A 23,731-nucleotide genomic window follows, 5' to 3' on the forward strand; every position below is an offset into this window, starting at 1 on the left:
GAATATGCTTAATCCTTTTCCATTAAATGGGCATTTTCAGCAACACAAGACCGTGTCAAAAGATGGAAGTCCTATTTTTTTTTTAATCGGGGGGTTATCCATCTCTGGGGACAATTTTATTTTCCTAAATTTGAACTAAAAATCATTTTTTTCATAAAAAAAAACCCCATTGTTTCTCTTTTAATGGCTTTTTGTTGCCCTGCACATTGAGCTTTGATGTGGTCTTTTGTCATAAATCAGCTGAGAGGAGCTAAAAAAAAGATAGCGCAGATAGAGCTCACTGACAGATCCTCAGTTAGCTCATTCTCCAGCCAACTACAGCAGGTAAATGGTGATTTTTTTGTAATAAGATCCTATTGCAATAATGATTTTTAGCTAAAAATACATACATTTAAATATAAAAATTGCCCCCAAAGGTGAAAAAAATACTTGCACGTAGGGGTAAAGTGGAATGTCAATGCATCGAGCCAACAACCATTAGAGTAATGGCGGGAGTGCGGGTCTATATGCTGTGGGGTGTATTAAATCATTGAGGGGCTCGTAGGCTGGGCATTTCGGCGCCCCCTAGTGTCATGGTACCTGCAGGATAGCACTTGTCCCTTTGCCTGCAGATTCTGGCTCACAGTTCCTATGAATGGGACGAGCGGCAGGACCGGCAGCAGGCCTTGCTATAGTACCAGTGACTGCACAGATTCACTTTAATGGCTAAAGCACAGTTTATTTCAGCCTGGTCTTGACAGCTGTCATCTAAAGGAAGAAAGGTACAGCTTGTTACACGGGCAGACAATGCACATGGACCTATTCCGCCTGGAGGAAATGGAATATACGGCATGCGGGCCTAGCATCCCGCCATATAATCAGCAATTACAGCACAATCAGCGGCCCTGACATATTCCAGGGCTCTACAGGAGGAAAGGTTTACTTCTATGTATTTAGCCTCAATTTTTCGTGTTTTTCTTTTCATGCATTTTACAAAGTATTCACACCCCTCTTCCTTTACTGTATTGCACCCAGTGATCAACAGGAACGAATCAAAGACAGAATCCCGCACCCTTGTCACATAGATGATTTGTAATATACGTACTAGTCATTAGCTGGCTAAAATGGCACATTAAAGAGGACCCCAACCATCAGGATTATCCTATATAACCTATATCCAGTGCTATACTGGCACTATCAGGCTGATTCTATACATACAGTGCTATACTGGCACTATCAGGCTGATTCTATACATACAGTGCTATACTGGCACTATCAGGCTGATTCTATACATACAGTGCTATACTGGCACTATCAGGCTGATTCTATACATACAGTGCTATACTGGCGCTATCAGGCTGATTCTATACATACAGTGCTATACTGGCACTATCAGGCTGATTCTATACATACAGTGCTATACTGGCACTATCAGGCTGATTCTATACATACAGTGCTATACTGGCACTATCAGGCTGAGTCTATACATACAGCGCTATACAGGCACTATCAGGCTGATTCTATACATACAGTGCTATACTGGCACTATCAGGCTGATTCTATACATACAGTGCTATACTGCCGCTATCAGGCTGATTCTATACATACAGTGCTATACTGGCACTATCAGGCTGATTCTATGCATACAGTGCTATACTGGCGCTATCAGGCTGACTCTATACATACAGTGCTATACTGGCACTATCAGGCTGATTCTATACATACAGTGCTATACTGCCGCTATCAGGCTGATTCTATACATACAGTGCTATAATGCCGCTATCAGGCTGATTCTATACATACAGTGCTATACTGGCACTATCAGGCTGATTCTATACATACAGTGCTATACTGGCGCTATCAGGCTGATTCTATACATACAGTGCTATACTGGCGCTATCAGGCTGATTCTATACATACAGTGCTATACTGGCACTATCAGGCTGATTCTATGCATACAGTGCTATAATGGCACTATCAGGCTGATTCTATACATACAGTGCTATACTGGCACTATCAGGCTGATTCTATACATACAGTGCTATACTGGCACTATCAGGCTGATTCTATACATACAGTGCTATACTGCCGCTGTCAAGCTGATTCTATACATACAGTGCTATACTGGCACTATCAGGCTGATTCTATACATACAGTGCTATACTGGCACTATCAGGCTGATTCTATACATACAGTGCTATACTGGCACTATCAGGCTGATTCTATACATACAGTGCTATACTGGCGCTATCAGGCTGATTCTATACATACAGTGCTATACTGGCGCTATCAGGCTGATTCTATACATACAGTGCTATACTGACACTATCAGGCTGATTCTATACATACAGTGCTATACTGACACTATCAGGCTGATTCTATACATACAGTGCTATACTGGCACTATCAGGCTGATTCTATACATACAGTGCTATACTGGCACTATCAGGCTGATTCTATACATACAGTGCTATACTGGCGCTATCAGGCTGATTCTATACATACAGCGCTATACTGGCACTCTCAGGCTGATTCTATACATACAGCGCTATACTGGCACTATCAGGCTGATTCTATACATACAGTGCTATACTGGCACTATCAGGCTGATTCTATACATACAGTGCTATACTGCGCTATCAGGCTGATTCTATACATACAGTGCTATACTGGCACTATCAGGCTGATTCTATACATACAGTGCTATACTGGCACTATCAGGCTGATTCTATACATACAGTGCTATACTGGCACTATCAGGCTGATTCTATACATACAGTGCTATACTGGCGCTATCAGGCTGATTCTATACATACAGTGCTATACTGGCACTATCAGGTTGATTCTATACATACAGTGCTATACTGGCACTATCAGGCTGATTCTATACATACAGTGCTATACTGGCACTATCAGGCTGATTCTATACATACAGTGCTATACTGGCACTATCAGGCTGATTCTATACATACAGTGCTATATTGGCGCTATCAGGCTGATTCTATACATACAGTGCTATATTGGTGCTATCAGGCTGATTCTATACATACAGTGCTATACTGGCACTATCAGGCTGATTCTATACATACAGTGCTATACTGGCACTATCAGGCTGATTCTATACATACAGTGCTATACTGGCGCTATCAGGCTGATTCTATACATACAGTGCTATACTGGCGCTATCAGGCTGATTCTATACATACAGTGCTATACTGGCACTATCAGGCTGATTCTATACATACACTGCTATACTGGTGCTATCAGGCTGATTCTATACATACAGTGCTATACTTGCACTATCAGGCTGATTCTATACATACAGTGCTATACTGGCACTATCAGGCTGATTCTATACATACAGTGCTATACTCGCACTATCAGGCTGATTCTATACATACAGTGCTATACTGGCGCTATCAGGCTGATTCTATACATACAGTGCTATACTGGCACTATCAGGCTGATTCTATACATACAGTGCTATACTGGCACTATCAGACTGATTCTATACATACAGTGCTATACTGGCGCTATCAGGCTGATTCTATACATACAGTGCTATACTGGCGCTATCAGGCTGATTCTATACATACAGTGCTATACTGGCGCTATCAGGCTGATTCTATACATACAGTGCTATACTGCCGCTATCAGGCTGATTCTATACATACAGTGCTATACTGCCGCTATCAGGCTGATTCTATACATACACTGCTATACTGGCACTATCAGGCTGATTCTATACATACAGCGCTATACTGGCACTATCAGGCTGATTCTATATATACAGTGCTATACTGGCACTATCAGGCTGATTCTATACATACAGTGCTGTACTGCCGCTATCAGGCTGATTCTATACATACAGTGCTATACTGGCACTATCAGGCTGATTCTATACATACACTGCTATACTGGTGCTATCAGGCTGATTCTATACATACAGTGCTATACTGGCACTATCAGGCTGATTCTATACATACAGTGCTATACTGGCACTATCAGGCTGATTCTATACATACAGTGCTATACTGGCACTATCCGGCTGATTCTATACATACAGTGCTATACTGGCACTATCAGGCTGATTCTATACATACAGTGCTATACTGGCACTATCAGGCTGATTCTATACATACAGTGCTATACTGGAGCTATCAGGCTGATTCTATACATACAATGCTATACTGGCGCTATCAGGCTGATTCTATACATACAGTGCTATACTGGCACTATCAGGCTGATTCTATACATACAGTGTTATACTGGCGCTATCAGGCCAATTCTATACATACAGTGCTATACTGGCGCTATCAGGCTGATTCTATACATACAGTGCTATACTGGCGCTATCAGGCTGATTCTATACATACAGTGCTATACTGGCACTATCAGGCTGATTCTATACATACACTGCTATACTGGTGCTATCAGGCTGATTCTATACATACAGTGCTATACTGGCACTATCAGGCTGATTCTATACATACAGTGCTATACTGACACTATCAGGCTGATTCTATACATACAGTGCTATACTCGCACTATCAGGCTGATTCTATACATACAGTGCTATACTGCCGCTATCAGGCTGATTCTATACATACAGTGCTATACTGGCACTATCAGGCTGATTCTATACATACAGTGCTATACTGGCGCTATCAGGCTGATTCTATACATACAGTGCTATACTGGCACTATCAGGCTGATTCTATACATACAGTGCTATACTGGCACTATCAGACTGATTCTATACATACAGTGCTATACTGGTGCTATCAGGCTGATTCTATACATACAGTGCTATACTGGCACTATCCGGCTGATTCTATACATACAGTGCTATACTGGCACTATCAGGCTGATTCTATACATACAGTGCTATACTGTCACTATCAGGCTGATTCTATACATACAGTGCTATACTGGAGCTATCAGGCTGATTCTATACATACAATGCTATACTGGCGCTATCAGGCTGATTCTATACATACAGTGCTATACTGGCACTATCAGGCTGATTCTATACATACAGTGTTATACTGGCGCTATCAGGCTGATTCTATACATACAATGCTATACTGGCGCTATCAGGCTGATTCTATACATACAGTGCTATACTGGCACTATCAGACTGATTCTATACATACAGTGCTATACTGGCGCTATCAGGCTGATTCTATACATACAGTGCTATACTGACACTATAAGGCTGATTCTATACATACAGTGCTATACTGGCGCTATCAGGCTGATTCTATACATACAGTGCTATACTGGCGCTATCAGGCTGATTCTATACATACAGTGCTATACTGGCACTATCAGGCTGATTCTATACATACAGTGCTATACTGGCACTATCAGACTGATTCTATACATACAGTGCTATACTGGCACTATCAGACTGATTCTATACATACAGTGCTATACTGGTGCTATCAGGCTGATTCTATACATACAGTGCTATACTGGCGCTATCAGGCTGATTCTATACATACAGTGCTATACTGGCGCTATCAGGCTGATTCTTTACATACAGTGCTATACTGGTGCTATCAGGCTGATTCTATACATACAGTGCTATGCTGGCACTATCAGGCTGATTCTATACATACAGTGCTATACTGGCACTATCAGGCTGATTCTATACATACAGTGCTATACTGCGCTATCAGGCTGATTCTATACATACAGTGCTATACTGGCGCTATCAGGCTGATTCTATACATACAGTGCTATACTGGCACTATCAGGCTGATTCTATACATACAGTGCTATACTGGCACTATCAGGCTGATTCTATACATACAGTGCTATACTGGCACTATCAGGCTGAGTCTATACATACAGTGCTGTACTGCCGCTATCAGGCTGATTCTATACATACAGTGCTATACTGGCACTATCAGGCTGATTCTATACATACACTGCTATACTGGTGCTATCAGGCTGATTCTATACATACAGTGCTATACTGGCACTATCAGGCTGATTCTATACATACAGTGCTATACTGGAGCTATCAGGCTGATTCTATACATACAATGCTATACTGGCGCTATCAGGCTGATTCTATACATACAGTGCTATACTGGCACTATCAGGCTGATTCTATACATACAGTGTTATACTGGCGCTATCAGGCCAATTCTATACATACAGTGCTATACTGGCGCTATCAGGCTGATTCTATACATACAGTGCTATACTGGCGCTATCAGGCTGATTCTATACATACAGTGCTATACTGGCACTATCAGGCTGATTCTATACATACACTGCTATACTGGTGCTATCAGGCTGATTCTATACATACAGTGCTATACTGGCACTATCAGGCTGATTCTATACATACAGTGCTATACTGGCACTATCAGGCTGATTCTATACATACAGTGCTATACTCGCACTATCAGGCTGATTCTATACATACAGTGCTATACTGCCGCTATCAGGCTGATTCTATACATACAGTGCTATACTGGCACTATCAGGCTGATTCTATACATACAGTGCTATACTGGCGCTATCAGGCTGATTCTATACATACAGTGCTATACTGGCACTATCAGGCTGATTCTATACATACAGTGCTATACTGGCACTATCAGACTGATTCTATACATACAGTGCTATACTGGTGCTATCAGGCTGATTCTATACATACAGTGCTATACTGGCACTATCCGGCTGATTCTATACATACAGTGCTATATTGGCACTATCAGGCTGATTCTATACATACAGTGCTATACTGTCACTATCAGGCTGATTCTATACATACAGTGCTATACTGGAGCTATCAGGCTGATTCTATACATACAATGCTATACTGGCGCTATCAGGCTGATTCTATACATACAGTGCTATACTGGCACTATCAGGCTGATTCTATACATACAGTGTTATACTGGCGCTATCAGGCCAATTCTATACATACAGTGCTATACTGGCGCTATCAGGCTGATTCTATACATACAGTGCTATACTGGCGCTATCAGGCTGATTCTATACATACAGTGCTATACTGGCACTATCAGGCTGATTCTATACATACACTGCTATACTGGGGCTATCAGGCTGATTCTATACATACAGTGCTATACTGGCACTATCAGGCTGATTCTATACATACAGTGCTATACTGGCACTATCAGGCTGATTCTATACATACAGTGCTATACTCGCACTATCAGGCTGATTCTATACATACAGTGCTATACTGCCGCTATCAGGCTGATTCTATACATACAGTGCTATACTGGCACTATCAGGCTGATTCTATACATACAGTGCTATACTGGCGCTATCAGGCTGATTCTATACATACAGTGCTATACTGGCACTATCAGACTGATTCTATACATACAGTGCTATACTGGCACTATCAGACTGATTCTATACATACAGTGCTATACTGACACTATCAGGCTGATTCTATACATACAGTGCTATACTAACACTATCAGGCTGATTCTATACATACAGTGCTATACTGACACTGTCAGGCTGATTCTATACATACAGTGCTATACTGGCACTATCAGGCTGATTCTATACATACAGTGCTATACTGGCACTATCAGGCTGATTCTATACATACAGTGCTATACTGGCGCTATCAGGCTGATTCTATACATACAGCGCTATACTGGCACTATCAGGCTGATTCTATACATACAGCGCTATACTGGCACTATCAGGCTGATTCTATACATACAGTGCTATACTGGCACTATCAGGCTGATTCTATACATACAGTGCTATACTGCGCTATCAGGCTGATTCTATACATACAGTGCTATACTGGCACTATCAGGCTGATTCTATACATACAGTGCTATACTGGCACTATCAGGCTGATTCTATACATACAGTGCTATACTGGCACTATCAGGCTGATTCTATACATACAGTGCTATACTGGCGCTATCAGGCTGATTCTATACATACAGTGCTATACTGGCACTATCAGGTTGATTCTATACATACAGTGCTATACTGGCACTATCAGGCTGATTCTATACATACAGTGCTATACTGGCACTATCAGGCTGATTCTGTACATACAGTGCTATACTGGCACTATCAGGCTGATTCTATACATACAGTGCTATATTGGCGCTATCAGGCTGATTCTATACATACAGTGCTATATTGGTGCTATCAGGCTGATTCTATACATACACTGCTATACTGGCGCTATCAGGCTGATTCTATACATACAGTGCTATACTGGCGCTATCAGACTGATTCTATACATACAGTGCTATACTGGCGCTATCAGGCTGATTCTATACATACAGTGCTATACTGGCACTATCAGGCTGATTCTATACATACAGTGCTATACTGGCACTATCAGGCTGATTCTATACATACAGTGCTATACTGGCACTATCAGGCTGATTCTATACATACAGTGCTATACTGGCACTATCAGGCTGATTCTATACATACAGTGCTATACTGGCGCTATCAAGCTGATTCTATACATACAGTGCTATACTGGCGCTATCAGGCTGATTCTATACATACAGTGCTATACTGGCACTATCAGGCTGATTCTATACATACACTGCTATACTGGTGCTATCAGGCTGATTCTATACATACAGTGCTATACTTGCACTATCAGGCTGATTCTATACATACAGTGCTATACTGGCACTATCAGGCTGATTCTATACATACAGTGCTATACTCGCACTATCAGGCTGATTCTATACATACAGTGCTATACTGGCGCTATCAGGCTGATTCTATACATACAGTGCTATACTGGCACTATCAGGCTGATTCTATACATACAGTGCTATACTGGCACTATCAGACTGATTCTATACATACACTGCTATACTGGCGCTATCAGGCTGATTCTATACATACAGTGCTATACTGGCGCTATCAGACTGATTCTATACATACAGTGCTATACTGGCGCTATCAGGCTGATTCTATACATACAGTGCTATACTGCCACTATCAGGCTGATTCTATACATACAGTGCTATACTGCCGCTATCAGGCTGATTCTATACATACACTGCTATACTGGCACTATCAGGCTGATTCTATACATACAGTGCTATACTGGCACTATCAGGCTGATTCTATATATACAGTGCTATACTGGCGCTATCAGGCTGATTCTATACATACAGTGCTATACTGGCGCTATCAGGCTGATTCTATACATACAGTGCTATACTGGCACTATCAGGCTGATTCTATACATACACTGCTATACTGGTGCTATCAGGCTGATTCTATACATACAGTGCTATACTTGCACTACCAGGCTGATTCTATACATACAGTGCTATACTGGCACTATCAGGCTGATTCTATACATACAGTGCTATACTCGCACTATCAGGCTGATTCTATACATACAGTGCTATACTGGCGCTATCAGGCTGATTCTATACATACAGTGCTATACTGGCACTATCAGGCTGATTCTATACATACAGTGCTATACTGGCACTATCAGGCTGATTCTATACATACAGTGCTATACTGGCACTATCAGGCTGATTCTATACATACAGTGCTATACTGGCGCTATCAGGCTGATTCTATACATACAGTGCTATACTGGCACTATCAGGTTGATTCTATACATACAGTGCTATACTGGCACTATCAGGCTGATTCTATACATACAGTGCTATACTGGCACTATCAGGCTGATTCTGTACATACAGTGCTATACTGGCACTATCAGGCTGATTCTATACATACAGTGCTATACTGGCACTATCAGGCTGATTCTATACATACAGTGCTATATTGGTGCTATCAGGCTGATTCTATACATACACTGCTATACTGGCGCTATCAGGCTGATTCTATACATACAGTGCTATACTGGCACTATCAGGCTGATTCTATACATACAGTGCTATACTGGTGCTATCAGGCTGATTCTATACATACAGTGCTATACTGGCACTATCAGGCTGATTCTATACATACAGTGCTATACTGGCACTATCAGGCTGATTCTATACATACAGTGCTATACTGGCACTATCAGGCTGATTCTATACATACAGTGCTATACTGGCACTATCAGGCTGATTCTATACATACAGTGCTATACTGGCGCTATCAGGCTGATTCTATACATACAGTGCTATACTGGCGCTATCAGGCTGATTCTATACATACAGTGCTATACTGGCACTATCAGGCTGATTCTATACATACACTGCTATACTGGTGCTATCAGGCTGATTCTATACATACAGTGCTATACTTGCACTATCAGGCTGATTCTATACATACAGTGCTATACTGGCACTATCAGGCTGATTCTATACATACAGTGCTATACTGGCACTATCAGGCTGATTCTATACATACAGTGCTATACTGGCACTATCAGGCTGATTCTATACATACAGTGCTATACTGGCACTATCAGGCTGATTCTGTACATACAGTGCTATACTGGCACTATCAGGCTGATTCTATACATACAGTGCTATATTGGCGCTATCAGGCTGATTCTATACATACAGTGCTATATTGGTGCTATCAGGCTGATTCTATACATACACTGCTATACTGGCGCTATCAGGCTGATTCTATACATACAGTGCTATACTGGCGCTATCAGACTGATTCTATACATACAGTGCTATACTGGCGCTATCAGGCTGATTCTATACATACAGTGCTATACTGGCACTATCAGGCTGATTCTATACATACAGTGCTATACTGGCACTATCAGGCTGATTCTATACATACAGTGCTATACTGGCACTATCAGGCTGATTCTATACATACAGTGCTATACTGGCACTATCAGGCTGATTCTATACATACAGTGCTATACTGGCGCTATCAGGCTGATTCTATACATACAGTGCTATACTGGCGCTATCAGGCTGATTCTATACATACAGTGCTATACTGGCACTATCAGGCTGATTCTATACATACACTGCTATACTGGTGCTATCAGGCTGATTCTATACATACAGTGCTATACTTGCACTATCAGGCTGATTCTATACATACAGTGCTATACTGGCACTATCAGGCTGATTCTATACATACAGTGCTATACTCGCACTATCAGGCTGATTCTATACATACAGTGCTATACTGGCGCTATCAGGCTGATTCTATACATACAGTGCTATACTGGCACTATCAGGCTGATTCTATACATACAGTGCTATACTGGCACTATCAGACTGATTCTATACATACAGTGCTATACTGGCGCTATCAGGCTGATTCTATACATACAGTGCTATACTGGCGCTATCAGGCTGATTCTATACATACAGTGCTATACTGGCGCTATCAGGCTGATTCTATACATACAGTGCTATACTGCCGCTATCAGGCTGATTCTATACATACAGTGCTATACTGCCGCTATCAGGCTGATTCTATACATACACTGCTATACTGGCACTATCAGGCTGATTCTATACATACAGTGCTATACTGGCACTATCAGGCTGATTCTATATATACAGTGCTATACTGGCACTATCAGGCTGATTCTATACATACAGTGCTATACTGCCGCTATCAGGCTGATTCTATACATACAGTGCTATACTGGCACTATCAGGCTGATTCTATACATACAGTGCTATACTGGCGCTATCAGGCTGATTCTATACATACAGTGCTATACTGGCACTATCAGACTGATTCTATACATACAGTGCTATACTGGCACTATCAGACTGATTCTACACATACAGTGCTATACTGGCGCTATCAGGCTGATTCTATACATACAGTGCTATACTGACACTATCAGGCTGATTCTATACATACAGTGCTATACTGGCGCTATCAGGCTGATTCTATACATACAGTGCTATACTGGCGCTATCAGGCTGATTCTATACATACAGTGCTATACTGGCACTATCAGGCTGATTCTATACATACAGTGCTATACTGGCACTATCAGACTGATTCTATACATACAGTGCTATACTGGCACTATCAGACTGATTCTATACATACAGTGCTATACTGGTGCTATCAGGCTGATTCTATACATACAGTGCTATACTGGCGCTATCAGGCTGATTCTATACATACAGTGCTATACTGGCGCTATCAGGCTGATTCTTTACATACAGTGCTATACTGGTGCTATCAGGCTGATTCTATACATACAGTGCTATGCTGGCACTATCAGGCTGATTCTATACATACAGTGCTATACTGGCACTATCAGGCTGATTCTATACATACAGTGCTATACTGCGCTATCAGGCTGATTCTATACATACAGTGCTATACTGGCGCTATCAGGCTGATTCTATACATACAGTGCTATACTGGCACTATCAGGCTGATTCTATACATACAGTGCTATACTGACACTATCAGGCTGATTCTATACATACAGTGCTATACTGGCACTATCAGGCTGAGTCTATACATACAGTGCTGTACTGCCGCTATCAGGCTGATTCTATACATACAGTGCTATACTGGCACTATCAGGCTGATTCTATACATACACTGCTATACTGGTGCTATCAGGCTGATTCTATACATACAGTGCTATACTGGCACTATCAGGCTGATTCTATACATACAGTGCTATACTGGCACTATCAGGCTGATTCTATACATACAGTGCTATACTGGCACTATCCGGCTGATTCTATACATACAGTGCTATACTGGCACTATCAGGCTGATTCTATACATACAGTGCTATACTGGCACTATCAGGCTGATTCTATACATACAGTGCTATACTGGCGCTATCAGGCTGATTCTATACATACAGTGCTATACTGGCACTATCAGGCTGATTCTATACATACAGTGTTATACTGGCGCTATCAGGCCAATTCTATACATACAGTGCTATACTGGCGCTATCAGGCTGATTCTATACATACAGTGCTATACTGGCGCTATCAGGCTGATTCTATACATACAGTGCTATACTGGCACTATCAGGCTGATTCTATACATACACTGCTATACTGGTGCTATCAGGCTGATTCTATACATACAGTGCTATACTGGCACTATCAGGCTGATTCTATACATACAGTGCTATACTGGCACTATCAGGCTGATTCTATACATACAGTGCTATACTCGCACTATCAGGCTGATTCTATACATACAGTGCTATACTGCCGCTATCAGGCTGATTCTATACATACAGTGCTATACTGGCACTATCAGGCTGATTCTATACATACAGTGCTATACTGGCGCTATCAGGCTGATTCTATACATACAGTGCTATACTGGCACTATCAGGCTGATTCTATACATACAGTGCTATACTGGCACTATCAGACTGATTCTATACATACAGTGCTATACTGGTGCTATCAGGCTGATTCTATACATACAGTGCTATACTGGCACTATCCGGCTGATTCTATACATACAGTGCTATACTGGCACTATCAGGCTGATTCTATACATACAGTGCTATACTGTCACTATCAGGCTGATTCTATACATACAGTGCTATACTGGAGCTATCAGGCTGATTCTATACATACAATGCTATACTGGCGCTATCAGGCTGATTCTATACATACAGTGCTATACTGGCACTATCAGGCTGATTCTATACATACAGTGTTATACTGGCGCTATCAGGCCAATTCTATACATACAGTGCTATACTGGCGCTATCAGGCTGATTCTATACATACAGTGCTATACTGGCGCTATCAGGCTGATTCTATACATACAGTGCTATACTGGCACTATCAGGCTGATTCTATACATACACTGCTATACTGGTGCTATCAGGCTGATTCTATACATACAGTGCTATACTGGCACTATCAGGCTGATTCTATACATACAGTGCTATACTGGCACTATCAGGCTGATTCTATACATACAGTGCTATACTCGCACTATCAGGCTGATTCTATACATACAGTGCTATACTACCGCTATCAGGCTGATTCTATACATACAGTGCTATACTGGCACTATCAGGCTGATTCTATACATACAGTGCTATACTGGCGCTATCAGGCTGATTCTATACATACAGTGCTATACTGGCACTATCAGACTGATTCTATACATACAGTGCTATACTGGCACTATCAGACTGATTCTATACATACAGTGCTATACTGGCGCTATCAGGCTGATTCTATACATACAGTGCTATACTGACACTATCAGGCTGATTCTATACATACAGTGCTATACTGGCGCTATCAGGCTGATTCTATACATACAGTGCTATACTGGCGCTATCAGGATGATTCTATACATACAGTGCTATACTGGCACTATCAGGCTGATTCTATACATACAGTGCTATACTGGCACTATCAGACTGATTCTATACATACAGTGCTATACTGGCACTATCAGACTGATTCTATACATACAGTGCTATACTGGTGCTATCAGGCTGATTCTATACATACAGTGCTATACTGGCGCTATCAGGCTGATTCTATACATACAGTGCTATACTGGCGCTATCAGGCTGATTCTTTACATACAGTGCTATACTGGTGCTATCAGGCTGATTCTATACATACAGTGCTATGCTGGCACTATCAGGCTGATTCTATACATACAGTGCTATACTGGCACTATCAGGCTGATTCTATACATACAGTGCTATACTGCGCTATCAGGCTGATTCTATACATACAGTGCTATACTGGCGCTATCAGGCTGATTCTATACATACAGTGCTATACTGGCACTATCAGGCTGATTCTATACATACAGTGCTATACTGGCACTATCAGGCTGATTCTATACATACCTGTAGTTGTTAGATCAGATGTCTAGTTTCTGAAATACCAGCAAGTCTGTGAAATGCACTGTATTTGATTGACAGCAGCTACAGAATATCTAATAGGTGGGTTGGATTTTGCTAGTTATTCCCGCCCCTGTCTGTCTGTCATTCCTCCCCCTATACTCCTTCCCTCCTTCCTCCCCCTGTTCTTCCTCTCTCCTTCCTCCCCCTATCCTTCCTCCCCCTATCCTTCCTCCCTCCTTCCTCCCCTTGTTCTTCCTCTCTCCTCCCTCCCCATCCTTCCTCCCCCTGTGCTCCCTCCCTCCTTCCTCCCCCTGTCCTTCCTCCCTCCTTCCTCCCCCTGTCCTTCCTTTCTCCTTTCTCCTCCCCCTATCCTCCCTCCCTCCTTCCTCCCCCTGTCCTTCCTCCCTCCTTCCTCCCCCTGTCCTTTCTCCCTCCTTTCTCCTCCCCCTATCCTCCCTCCCTCCTTCCTCCCCCTGTCCTTCCTCCCTCCTTCCTCCCCCTGTCCTCCCTCCCTCCTCCCCCTGTCCTTCCTCCCCTTGTCCTCCCTCCTTTTTTCCTCCCCCTGTCCTGCCTCCCTCCTTCCTCCCCCATCCTTCCTCCCCCTATCCTCCCTCCCTCCTTTCTCCCCCTGTCCTTCCTCCCTCTGTCCTTCCTCTCCCTGTCCTTCCTCCCCCTGTCCTTCCTCTCTCCTTCCTCTCCCTGTCTTCCCTCTCTCCTTCCCCTGTCTTTTCTCCCTCCTTTCTCCTACCCCATCCTCCCTCCCTCCTTCCTCCCCCTGTCCTCCCTCCCTCCTCCCTGTAGTTTATATATGAAAATCCTGGTGGAGGGTCCTCTTTAACCCCAACCTAATTCCAGATTTCTTACCTCTTCCTGGATTCAGAGCTTTCCCTCGCCCTCTGTTCCCTTCCATTCCTCTCCCTTCCTGTGCACACACAAGATCGGGCATGATGAAATCCAACATGCTTGATCATGGTTTGCTCTACAACTGCTGTCTGGAGTAAGGGAGTAAGGAAGCCCCATACTTGACTAGACATATGGCTGGTCCAGCAGTAATTCACAGGTTTGGCCAAATTTAATGGGCACCCTCAGGCGCCCTGCACCACCCTTTTTCAGGTAACCCTTTTCCAGTGATCACCTTGGAGGCATAAACAATAGGGATGAACCCTACTACAGAAGGCTCCACAGTTACTTGTAGCTATACCATTGGTCAATACGTATTGAAGAGGATACACTGTTAGGGTCACATTGCAACGGCAACACCTACAACCCGAAACGTTTGTCGCTCGGACTCACCTGGTGGATCAGTTGGACATGGCTGCAAATCGCAGGTCTGTTTCCCAATTGGTTTCACCAAGACATCGCATCCTCGCACAATGTCCCTTCCCTGGAAGCACTTGACGTCCCTCATCCTGACTCCAACCCCACAGGTCTTGCTGCACTGCAAGGTCAAAAAGGCTAGGCTCGTTACAAAATGTCCTCATTCACGTCATCCATAACTATTTTTGATATTTTTCGGAAACAAATTCTACTCCTGTATTAGCTTGATCCTAATTCTTCTTGGATTTTAGAGGTCCTACTAAAAGTTGTCCTCCTAAAACCTATGAAAAGCGTCGATTCAGGAAACATTTATTGTCCAACAGAAAAATTAAGAAAACTAATCTAGTCACAAAGGGTTAATTAGAATTATCCGGAAAAAAAAAAACCCTAAGCGGGACACTGTTTAGATCTTGGCAGCTGGAGGCCACGGTGAAGGCTGGCCAGGCAGCGCTGTAAAGCTGTCCTGGCACCGATAAGCCAAATCTAATCATCTCTTGGCAGCCGAGGAACAGTCGTGTCTGCATGATACCCTGTGACGTCCATGGTGGCTACAAAAATCTGTCACGCCAAGGGTTTAGAGAAGTCGGGTCTCCTACCTCAGACCATGGTGTCGTATACCACTTGAAGCATGGGCGTTCGAAGCAGGTGCTTTCCTCAGCCGGCTTCTTGGAAACGTCACAATCGGAAGAGCTGCGAGTCTTGACTTTGCCGTTGGCCACTTCTAGGCAATTGACCACTCGTTGTTTTGCTCCTCTGCCGCAGGTCGTGTTACACTGAAGGAAAGGAGGTGACCGAGTGAGACCTATGTGGTTGAAGATGGCCCTGTCGAATAAGATGTATCCAGATGGGGCACGGCGCCACACCATAGAGGACATCTACGAGGGGCTGCTGATAAGTCTTTGGCTTTGTGATTTTTTTTTTGTTTCTTTGGTAATGAATGTTACATCACATGGAAGCCTTATGAGTCTAATATATGTTTTCACAATTTTGTGTTTGTTACTTCTGGCAACAGCGTTCTACGTATGCGGGAAAACAACATGTGGTATTCACAGCAACTGAGAGCAGAGGAGGGATAAAAGTCTTATTTCTGTAAGGAAAGTCCACGGAGGATATTCATGGTGATATGTCGCAGGCATTGGGGGATCAATGCCCTTCATATTCCACAGTTAGGAACTGGGTTGCCAAATTTAAAGCGCGTTACTTCAGCCCCAATGATCAGGAACGTCCTGGACAACAGAGAGTGGTTGTTCCGGAGATCGTCGATGCTGTGCACAACCTCATACTGGACAATCCACGAATTACAGCTAAAGCAATAGCAGACATCATGGGGATTTCCCGGGAACATGTTTGTGTCATTATCCATGAATATTTGGACATGAGGGACGTGATCTGCAAAGTGGGTCCCCAAATGTCTGACAACAGATCAGAGAAGCAGCGAGTGACAACTTCACGGTCTATTTGTCAGCGTTTCCGGACTGATAAGAACTTCCTGGAGCGACCGGTCACTATGGATGAGACCTGGATTTATTTGTATGAGCCTGAAAACAAGGAGCAGTCAAAAGAGTGGAGGCACAGTGGTTCTCCTCGTCCAAAGAAGTTCAGGGTGCAAAAATCAGCCAATAAGGCGATGGCGTCTGTGTTCTGGGATAAGGAGGGTGTGCTACTAGTGGACTACCTTCAAAAGGGTTCCACCATCAATGCAAGGTATTACATTGAACTTTTGGTGGAAAGTTGCGGCAAGCTGTCCAAAGGAATCTGGTTCCTGCAAGACAACGCCTCCGTTCACACTGCACAAGCAACCATGGCAAAACTGGCAGAGCCGGGCTTCCAGCTGGTGACCACCCACCTTATTCACCAGATCTAGCTCCCTCCGAGTATCACCTTTTTCCAAACCTGAAGAAACACTTTAAGGGTACCAAATTTCACACCATTTTTGATGCCATAGCTTGAGGCACAACCAAAATCCTTCTTTTTGCTAGGCTTACAGAGCTTGGAATACGATGTAAGAAGTGTGATGTCATCAGTGGAGAGTATGTGGAATAAATGGAAAGTTTCACCATCCTATCTCGTTTCTTTCTCGGTAAAGCCGAAGACTTATCAGCAGCCGCCCCTCGTATATATCATTGTGTTTGGGAAGCAAGTGACTAATCCAATGAATACTCTTTCGGTACCATCTGTGATAAGTAGGGCGAGCATACACCATAGTGCACTCTTTGGCCAAGTTGTCCACGTTAGGTGGACGTGTCCTCCAGTTAGTATCCAAACTCATGTTCTACCAGTTACACACCAAACTTTTCAAGGTCAACCAACTCACCCTTTCCCAGTCCTGGCTGACCCATTGTGCAGGACAGTTCTTGTCCCCACACGGGTGTATGGCCAATGGTTTTGTCTCCACATTACACTGGGACTCCGGGACCACTCTGCCGTCACTGGTTTTGCAGTACACGTGTCTTATCATCTTCCCTGGACCACACGATCCACTGCACTGTGGGGAGAAGAGGGATGGAAACAACAAAATTTCACTTTTTGTTGAGCTATTATTGGGTTTTCATTCGATACGTTGCTCACGATGTGGTACCGCAACCCTTGTATACTATGTACAGTTTCCAGGTCACGTGAAATGTCCCATACATTCAGCCTATATCACACATGGAGGGTCATGTTGTAAATTTTGGCCATGCACATTAGCTCAAGGTAATTTTATGAAGGATTTGGCCAACATTCTTATCAGTAAGATTCCCCGATGGTAAATGTCAAGGGGAAAATCGATTGCGCATGTTGGATTTCAACATGCCCAATCCTTTGCTTCTGTTCTAGTTAAGTCACTAAAGGAGTCAGGGGTCCTATCAGTATGAGGATACCTGAAAGTCTCCCAATGCTAAATGTAAGGGGTGAAATAGATTGGGCATGTTGGATTTCAACATGCCCAATCCTTTCCTTCTATACTAGATAGGTCACTGAAGGAGTTGGTCAAAGATCTTATCAATATGAGGATAACTGAAAGTTTCCCCAATGGTAAATGTATGGGGTGAAATGGATTAGGCATGTTGGATTTCAACATGCCCAATCCTTTGCTTCTATACTAGATAGTTCACTGAAGGAGTTGGAGGCGATCTGAAAGTCACCCTATGGTAAATGTCACAGGAAAAAGGGATTGGGCATGTTAGATTTTAACATGCCCAATCATTTGTGTCTGTATTAGTTAAGTCAATAAAGGAGTTGGCCATTGGCCTTATCAGTATGAATCTATTTGAAACTCTCCCTATGGGAAATGTAAGGGGGGGAAATGGATTGGGCATGTTGGATTTCAACATGCCCAATCCTTTGCTTCTATACTAGATAGGTCACTGAAGGAGTTGGTCAAAGATCTTCTCCGTATGAGGCTATCTCAAAGTCATCCTGTGGTAAATGTCAGGGGAAACAGGGATTGGGCATATTAGCTTTTAACATGCCCAATCCTTTGTGTCTATACTAGATAGGTCACTGAAGGAGTTGGAGGAAATCTGAAAGTCGCCCTATGGTAAAAGTCAGGGGAAAAAGGGAATGGGCATGTTAGATTTTAACATGCCCAATCATTTGCTTCTGTACTAGTTAAGTCACTGAAGGAGTTGGTCAAAGACCTTATCTGCATTAGGCTACGTGAAAGTCGCCCTATGCTAAATGTAAGGGGTAAAATGGATTGGGCATGTTGGATTTTAATATGCCCAATCCTTTTCTTCTGTATTAGTTAAGCCACTAAAGCAGTTGGACAGCGGTCCTATCAGTATAAGGATATCTGAAAGTCTCCTTATGGTAAATGTAAGGGGTAAAATGGATTGGGCATGTTGGATTTTAACATGCCCAATCCTTTTCTTCTGTATTAGTTAAGCTACTAAAGGAGTTGGACAGCGGTCCTATCAGTATAAGGATATCTGAAAGTCTCCTTATGGTAAATGTAAGGGGTAAAATGGATTGGGCATGTTGGATTTTAACATGCCCAATCCTTTTCTTCTGTATTAGTTAAGCTACTAAAGGTGTTGGACAACGGTCCTATCAGTATGAGGATATCTGAATGTCTCCCTATGGTAAATTTAAGGGGTAAAGTGGATTGGGCATGTTGGATTTCCACATGCCCAATCCTGTGCTTCTACAGTCTAGCAGAAACAAATTATTTTTTCCCAGAGACTGGTTATGCTGCAGGAGACTGCCTCTCCAGACTACACAGACTTGTTTTATCTTGCCCCACTTGGACAACTTCGTCCATGAGAAGACTCATGTACCTAAGCTACAGAGATATGTGTTACACCTAATCGCCTACGTCCTAACCACCAGAGCCTCTTGGACTTTTGCCTTTTCCAAACCTATTTTCTACCTTCTCCGAAAATCATCCGTTACCACTAAAAATAGGCAGCCGCCCCGGAGACCGTTGCCTAGCAATATCTGTTAAATGCCCTTAGAAGAGATTTAGAAGTTGCATTTCGCTTGAAGATAATTGGATTATTTGTAGATTGTGAAATCTTTTAATGGACCCAACATCATTTCACCAGAAGGGATGCAAATTGTAAAGAGAACATAGGCCATCTGAAGCGGCTGCGCCTTCTGTTCCTTGCTTCTTTCGAAAGCTAAATGGGCAGAAAACGCTCCTGGAGAAGGAGATATGCCGTCTGTTTGATCGCCGACTCTATGTAAATCATGTAAATGCAACGCATAGAGCTGTTCACATCTGCGGGATTTGCTTGTGGTCGCTGCCTGATTACTTACGAGATCAACCCTTGGACATGTTTTGGAGAGATTTCTGGCTGTGCGAAATGCCTCAACCGCCAGCATAAATCACACGAGGCGGGTTATGTTCTAAGTCCTGGCCATGGACATTAGATCAAGATTATTTCATTAAGGAATTGGCCAATTGACCTTATCAGTTTGAGGCTGCCCGAAAAGTTTCTGAAGGTAAAAAGGATTGGGAATATCGAATTTCTACATGCCCAATCCTTTCCTTCCAGAGTAGATACACCACTGGACAAGGAGTCTGACAGCGGGTTACTACCCATCACTACTGAGCTTTGGCTACATGAGAAGTAAAGCCAACTTTACGTGAGGAGTAAGGCCAACTTTACGTGAAAAGTAAGGCCAACTTTACTTGAGGAGTAAGGCCAACAAAACGTGGGGAGTAAGGTCAACTTTACGTGATGACTAAGGCCAACGTTACTTGAGGAGTAAGGCCAACAAAATGTGAGGAGTAAAGACAACTTTATGTGAGGAGTAAGAAAGACCAACTTTACATGAGGAGTAAGGTCAACTTTATGTGAGGAGTCAGGCCAACTTTACTTTAGGGGTAAGGCCAACTTTACATGATGAGTAAGGCCAACCTTACGTGAGGAGTAAGACCAGCTGTATGTGATGAGTAAGGCCAAGTTTATGTAAGGAGTAAGGCCGACTTTATGTAAGGAGTAAGGCTAAATTTATGTGATGAGTAAGGCCAAGTTTATGTAAGGAGTAAGGCCAACTTTACTCAAGGAGTAAGGCCAACTTTACTCGAGGAGTAAGGCCAACTTTACTCGAGGAGTAAGGCCAACTTTATGTAAGCAGTAAGGCTAACTTTAAGTTAGAAGTAAGGCCAACTTTATATGAGGAGTAAGGCCAAATTTATGTGAGGAGTAAGGCCAACTTTACTCGAGGAGTAAGGCCAACTTTACTCGAGGAGTAAGGCCAACTTTACTCGAGGAGTAAGGCCAACTTTATGTAAGCAGTAAGGCTAACTTTAAGTTAGAAGTAAGGCCAACTTTATATGAGGAGTAAGGCCAAATTTATGTGAGGAGTAAGGCCAACTTTACTCGAGGAGTAAGGCCAACTTTACTCGAGGAGTAAGGCCAACTTTACTCGAGGAGTAAGGCCAACTTTATGTAAGCAGTAAGGCTAACTTTAAGTTAGAAGTAAGGCCAACTTTATATGAGGAGTAAGGCCAAATTTATGTGAGGAGTAAGGCCAACTTTACTCAAGGAGTAAGGCCAACTTTACTCGAGGAGTAAGGCCAACTTTACTCGAGGAGTAAAGCCAACTTTACTCGAGGAGTAAGGCCAACTTTACTCGAGGAGTAAGCCAACTTTACTCGAGGAGTAAGGCCAAGTTTACTCGAGGAGTAAGGCCAACTTTACTCGATGAGTAAGGCCAACTTTACTCGAGGAGTAAGGCTAATTTTACTCGAGGAGTAAGGCCAATTTTACTTGAGGAGTAAGGCCAACATTTATGTGAAAAGTAAGGCCAACCTTACTTGAGAAGTAAGGCCAACTTTGCATGAGGTGTAAGGTCAACTTTACGTGAGAAGTAAAGCCAACTTTAAGTGAGGAGTAAGGCCAACTTTACTCGAGGAGTAAGGCCAACTTTACTCGAGGAGTAAGGCCAACTTTATGTAAGCAGTAAGGCTAACTTTAAGTTAGAAGTAAGGCCAACTTTATATGAGGAGTAAGGCCAAATTTATGTGAGGAGTAAGGCCAACTTTACTCGAGGAGTAAGGCCAACTTTACTCGAGGAGTAAGGCCAACTTTACTCGAGGAGTAAAGCCAACTTTACTCGAGGAGTAAGGCCAACTTTACTCGAGGAGTAAGGCCAACTTTACTCGAGGAGTAAGGCCAAGTTTACTCGAGGAGTAAGGCCAACTTTACTCGATGAGTAAGGCCAACTTTACTCGAGGAGTAAGGCTAATTTTACTCGAGGAGTAAGGCCAATTTTACTTGAGGAGTAAGGCCAACATTTATGTGAAAAGTAAGGCCAACCTTACTTGAGAAGTAAGGCCAACTTTGCATGAGGTGTAAGGTCAACTTTACGTGAGAAGTAAAGCCAACTTTAAGTGAGGAGTAAGGCCAACTTTTAAGTGAGCAGTAAGGCCAACCTTACATGAGGAGTAAGGCCAAATTTACATGAAGAGTAAGGCCAATTTTATGTGGAGTAAGGCCAAATTTACATGAAGAGTAAGGCCAATTTTATGAGGAGTAAGGCCAAATTTACATGAAGAGTAAGGCCAATTTTATGTGGAGTAAGGCCAATTTTATGTGAGGAGTAAGGCCAACTCTGATGATTGAACAACCAATGTTGGACTGGTTCCCCAAAGGATCACATAATCCCCAACTAGTTCCAAACTGGTTGACACAGTCAAACTGGGACCAACAAGATTCTGCAGAAAAATGTCATATCAAACAGTTATTGCAAACAAATACAAGAAGGAAGAGGCTTTGATCACATCATTGCATAGATGCAGGTGGCTGCCATCATAACCCATGAGAGATACCTGTCACCATGATCGGTCCTGACTACAAAAAGTTCCAACCAATCTAACCCATTAGTAAAGCATGTTTAACATAACTTAATAATCTTGTTGTACTTATCTCAAGGAACCCATGTAAGAAATGCTCTTCAGGATCAATATAACAATTTTCACTAGTTGAAATGTTTTTTTTTTAAACATTTTTTTCACCCTAGTACTCACAGGCCCCCAGTCTGATACTGTCCATTGCCGGTCACAAGGAGGTCCGGTGCAGTTCTTCTCTGAAGGTGGTCTGGTGTTCGGGTCACAAAGATTCTCTTCTTCTGAACAGCGCACATCCCTAGTCACAATACTTCGCTCCCCACATTTTGCTGAACACTGAAAAACAAAAAGGAGAGGGTTCAACATTTTTTGGA

At 42.8% G+C, this 23,731-nt stretch overlaps 1 protein-coding gene across 1 annotated transcript in view; it reads right to left on the minus strand.

The window, feature by feature from the left end:
* Nucleotides 1-256: 256 nt before the first annotated feature.
* The window catches only part of ADAMTSL2 (ADAMTS like 2), a 76,506-nt gene continuing 53,031 nt past the window's right edge, over nt 257-23,731 (minus strand). The window contains exons 15-19 of the mRNA XM_075323006.1: nt 23,538-23,693; nt 18,393-18,563; nt 16,675-16,851; nt 16,055-16,199; nt 257-747 (exon numbers count right to left, since the gene is read on the minus strand). Of these exons, the coding sequence (XP_075179121.1) occupies nt 629-747; nt 16,055-16,199; nt 16,675-16,851; nt 18,393-18,563; nt 23,538-23,693 (768 nt within the window). The 3' untranslated portion in view covers nt 257-628. The remainder of the gene's footprint in view (nt 748-16,054; nt 16,200-16,674; nt 16,852-18,392; nt 18,564-23,537; nt 23,694-23,731) is intronic.

The sequence above is a fragment of the Anomaloglossus baeobatrachus genome, chromosome 9, assembly GCF_048569485.1.
Source record: "Anomaloglossus baeobatrachus isolate aAnoBae1 chromosome 9, aAnoBae1.hap1, whole genome shotgun sequence".
Taxonomy (NCBI): Eukaryota; Metazoa; Chordata; class Amphibia; order Anura; family Aromobatidae; genus Anomaloglossus; species Anomaloglossus baeobatrachus.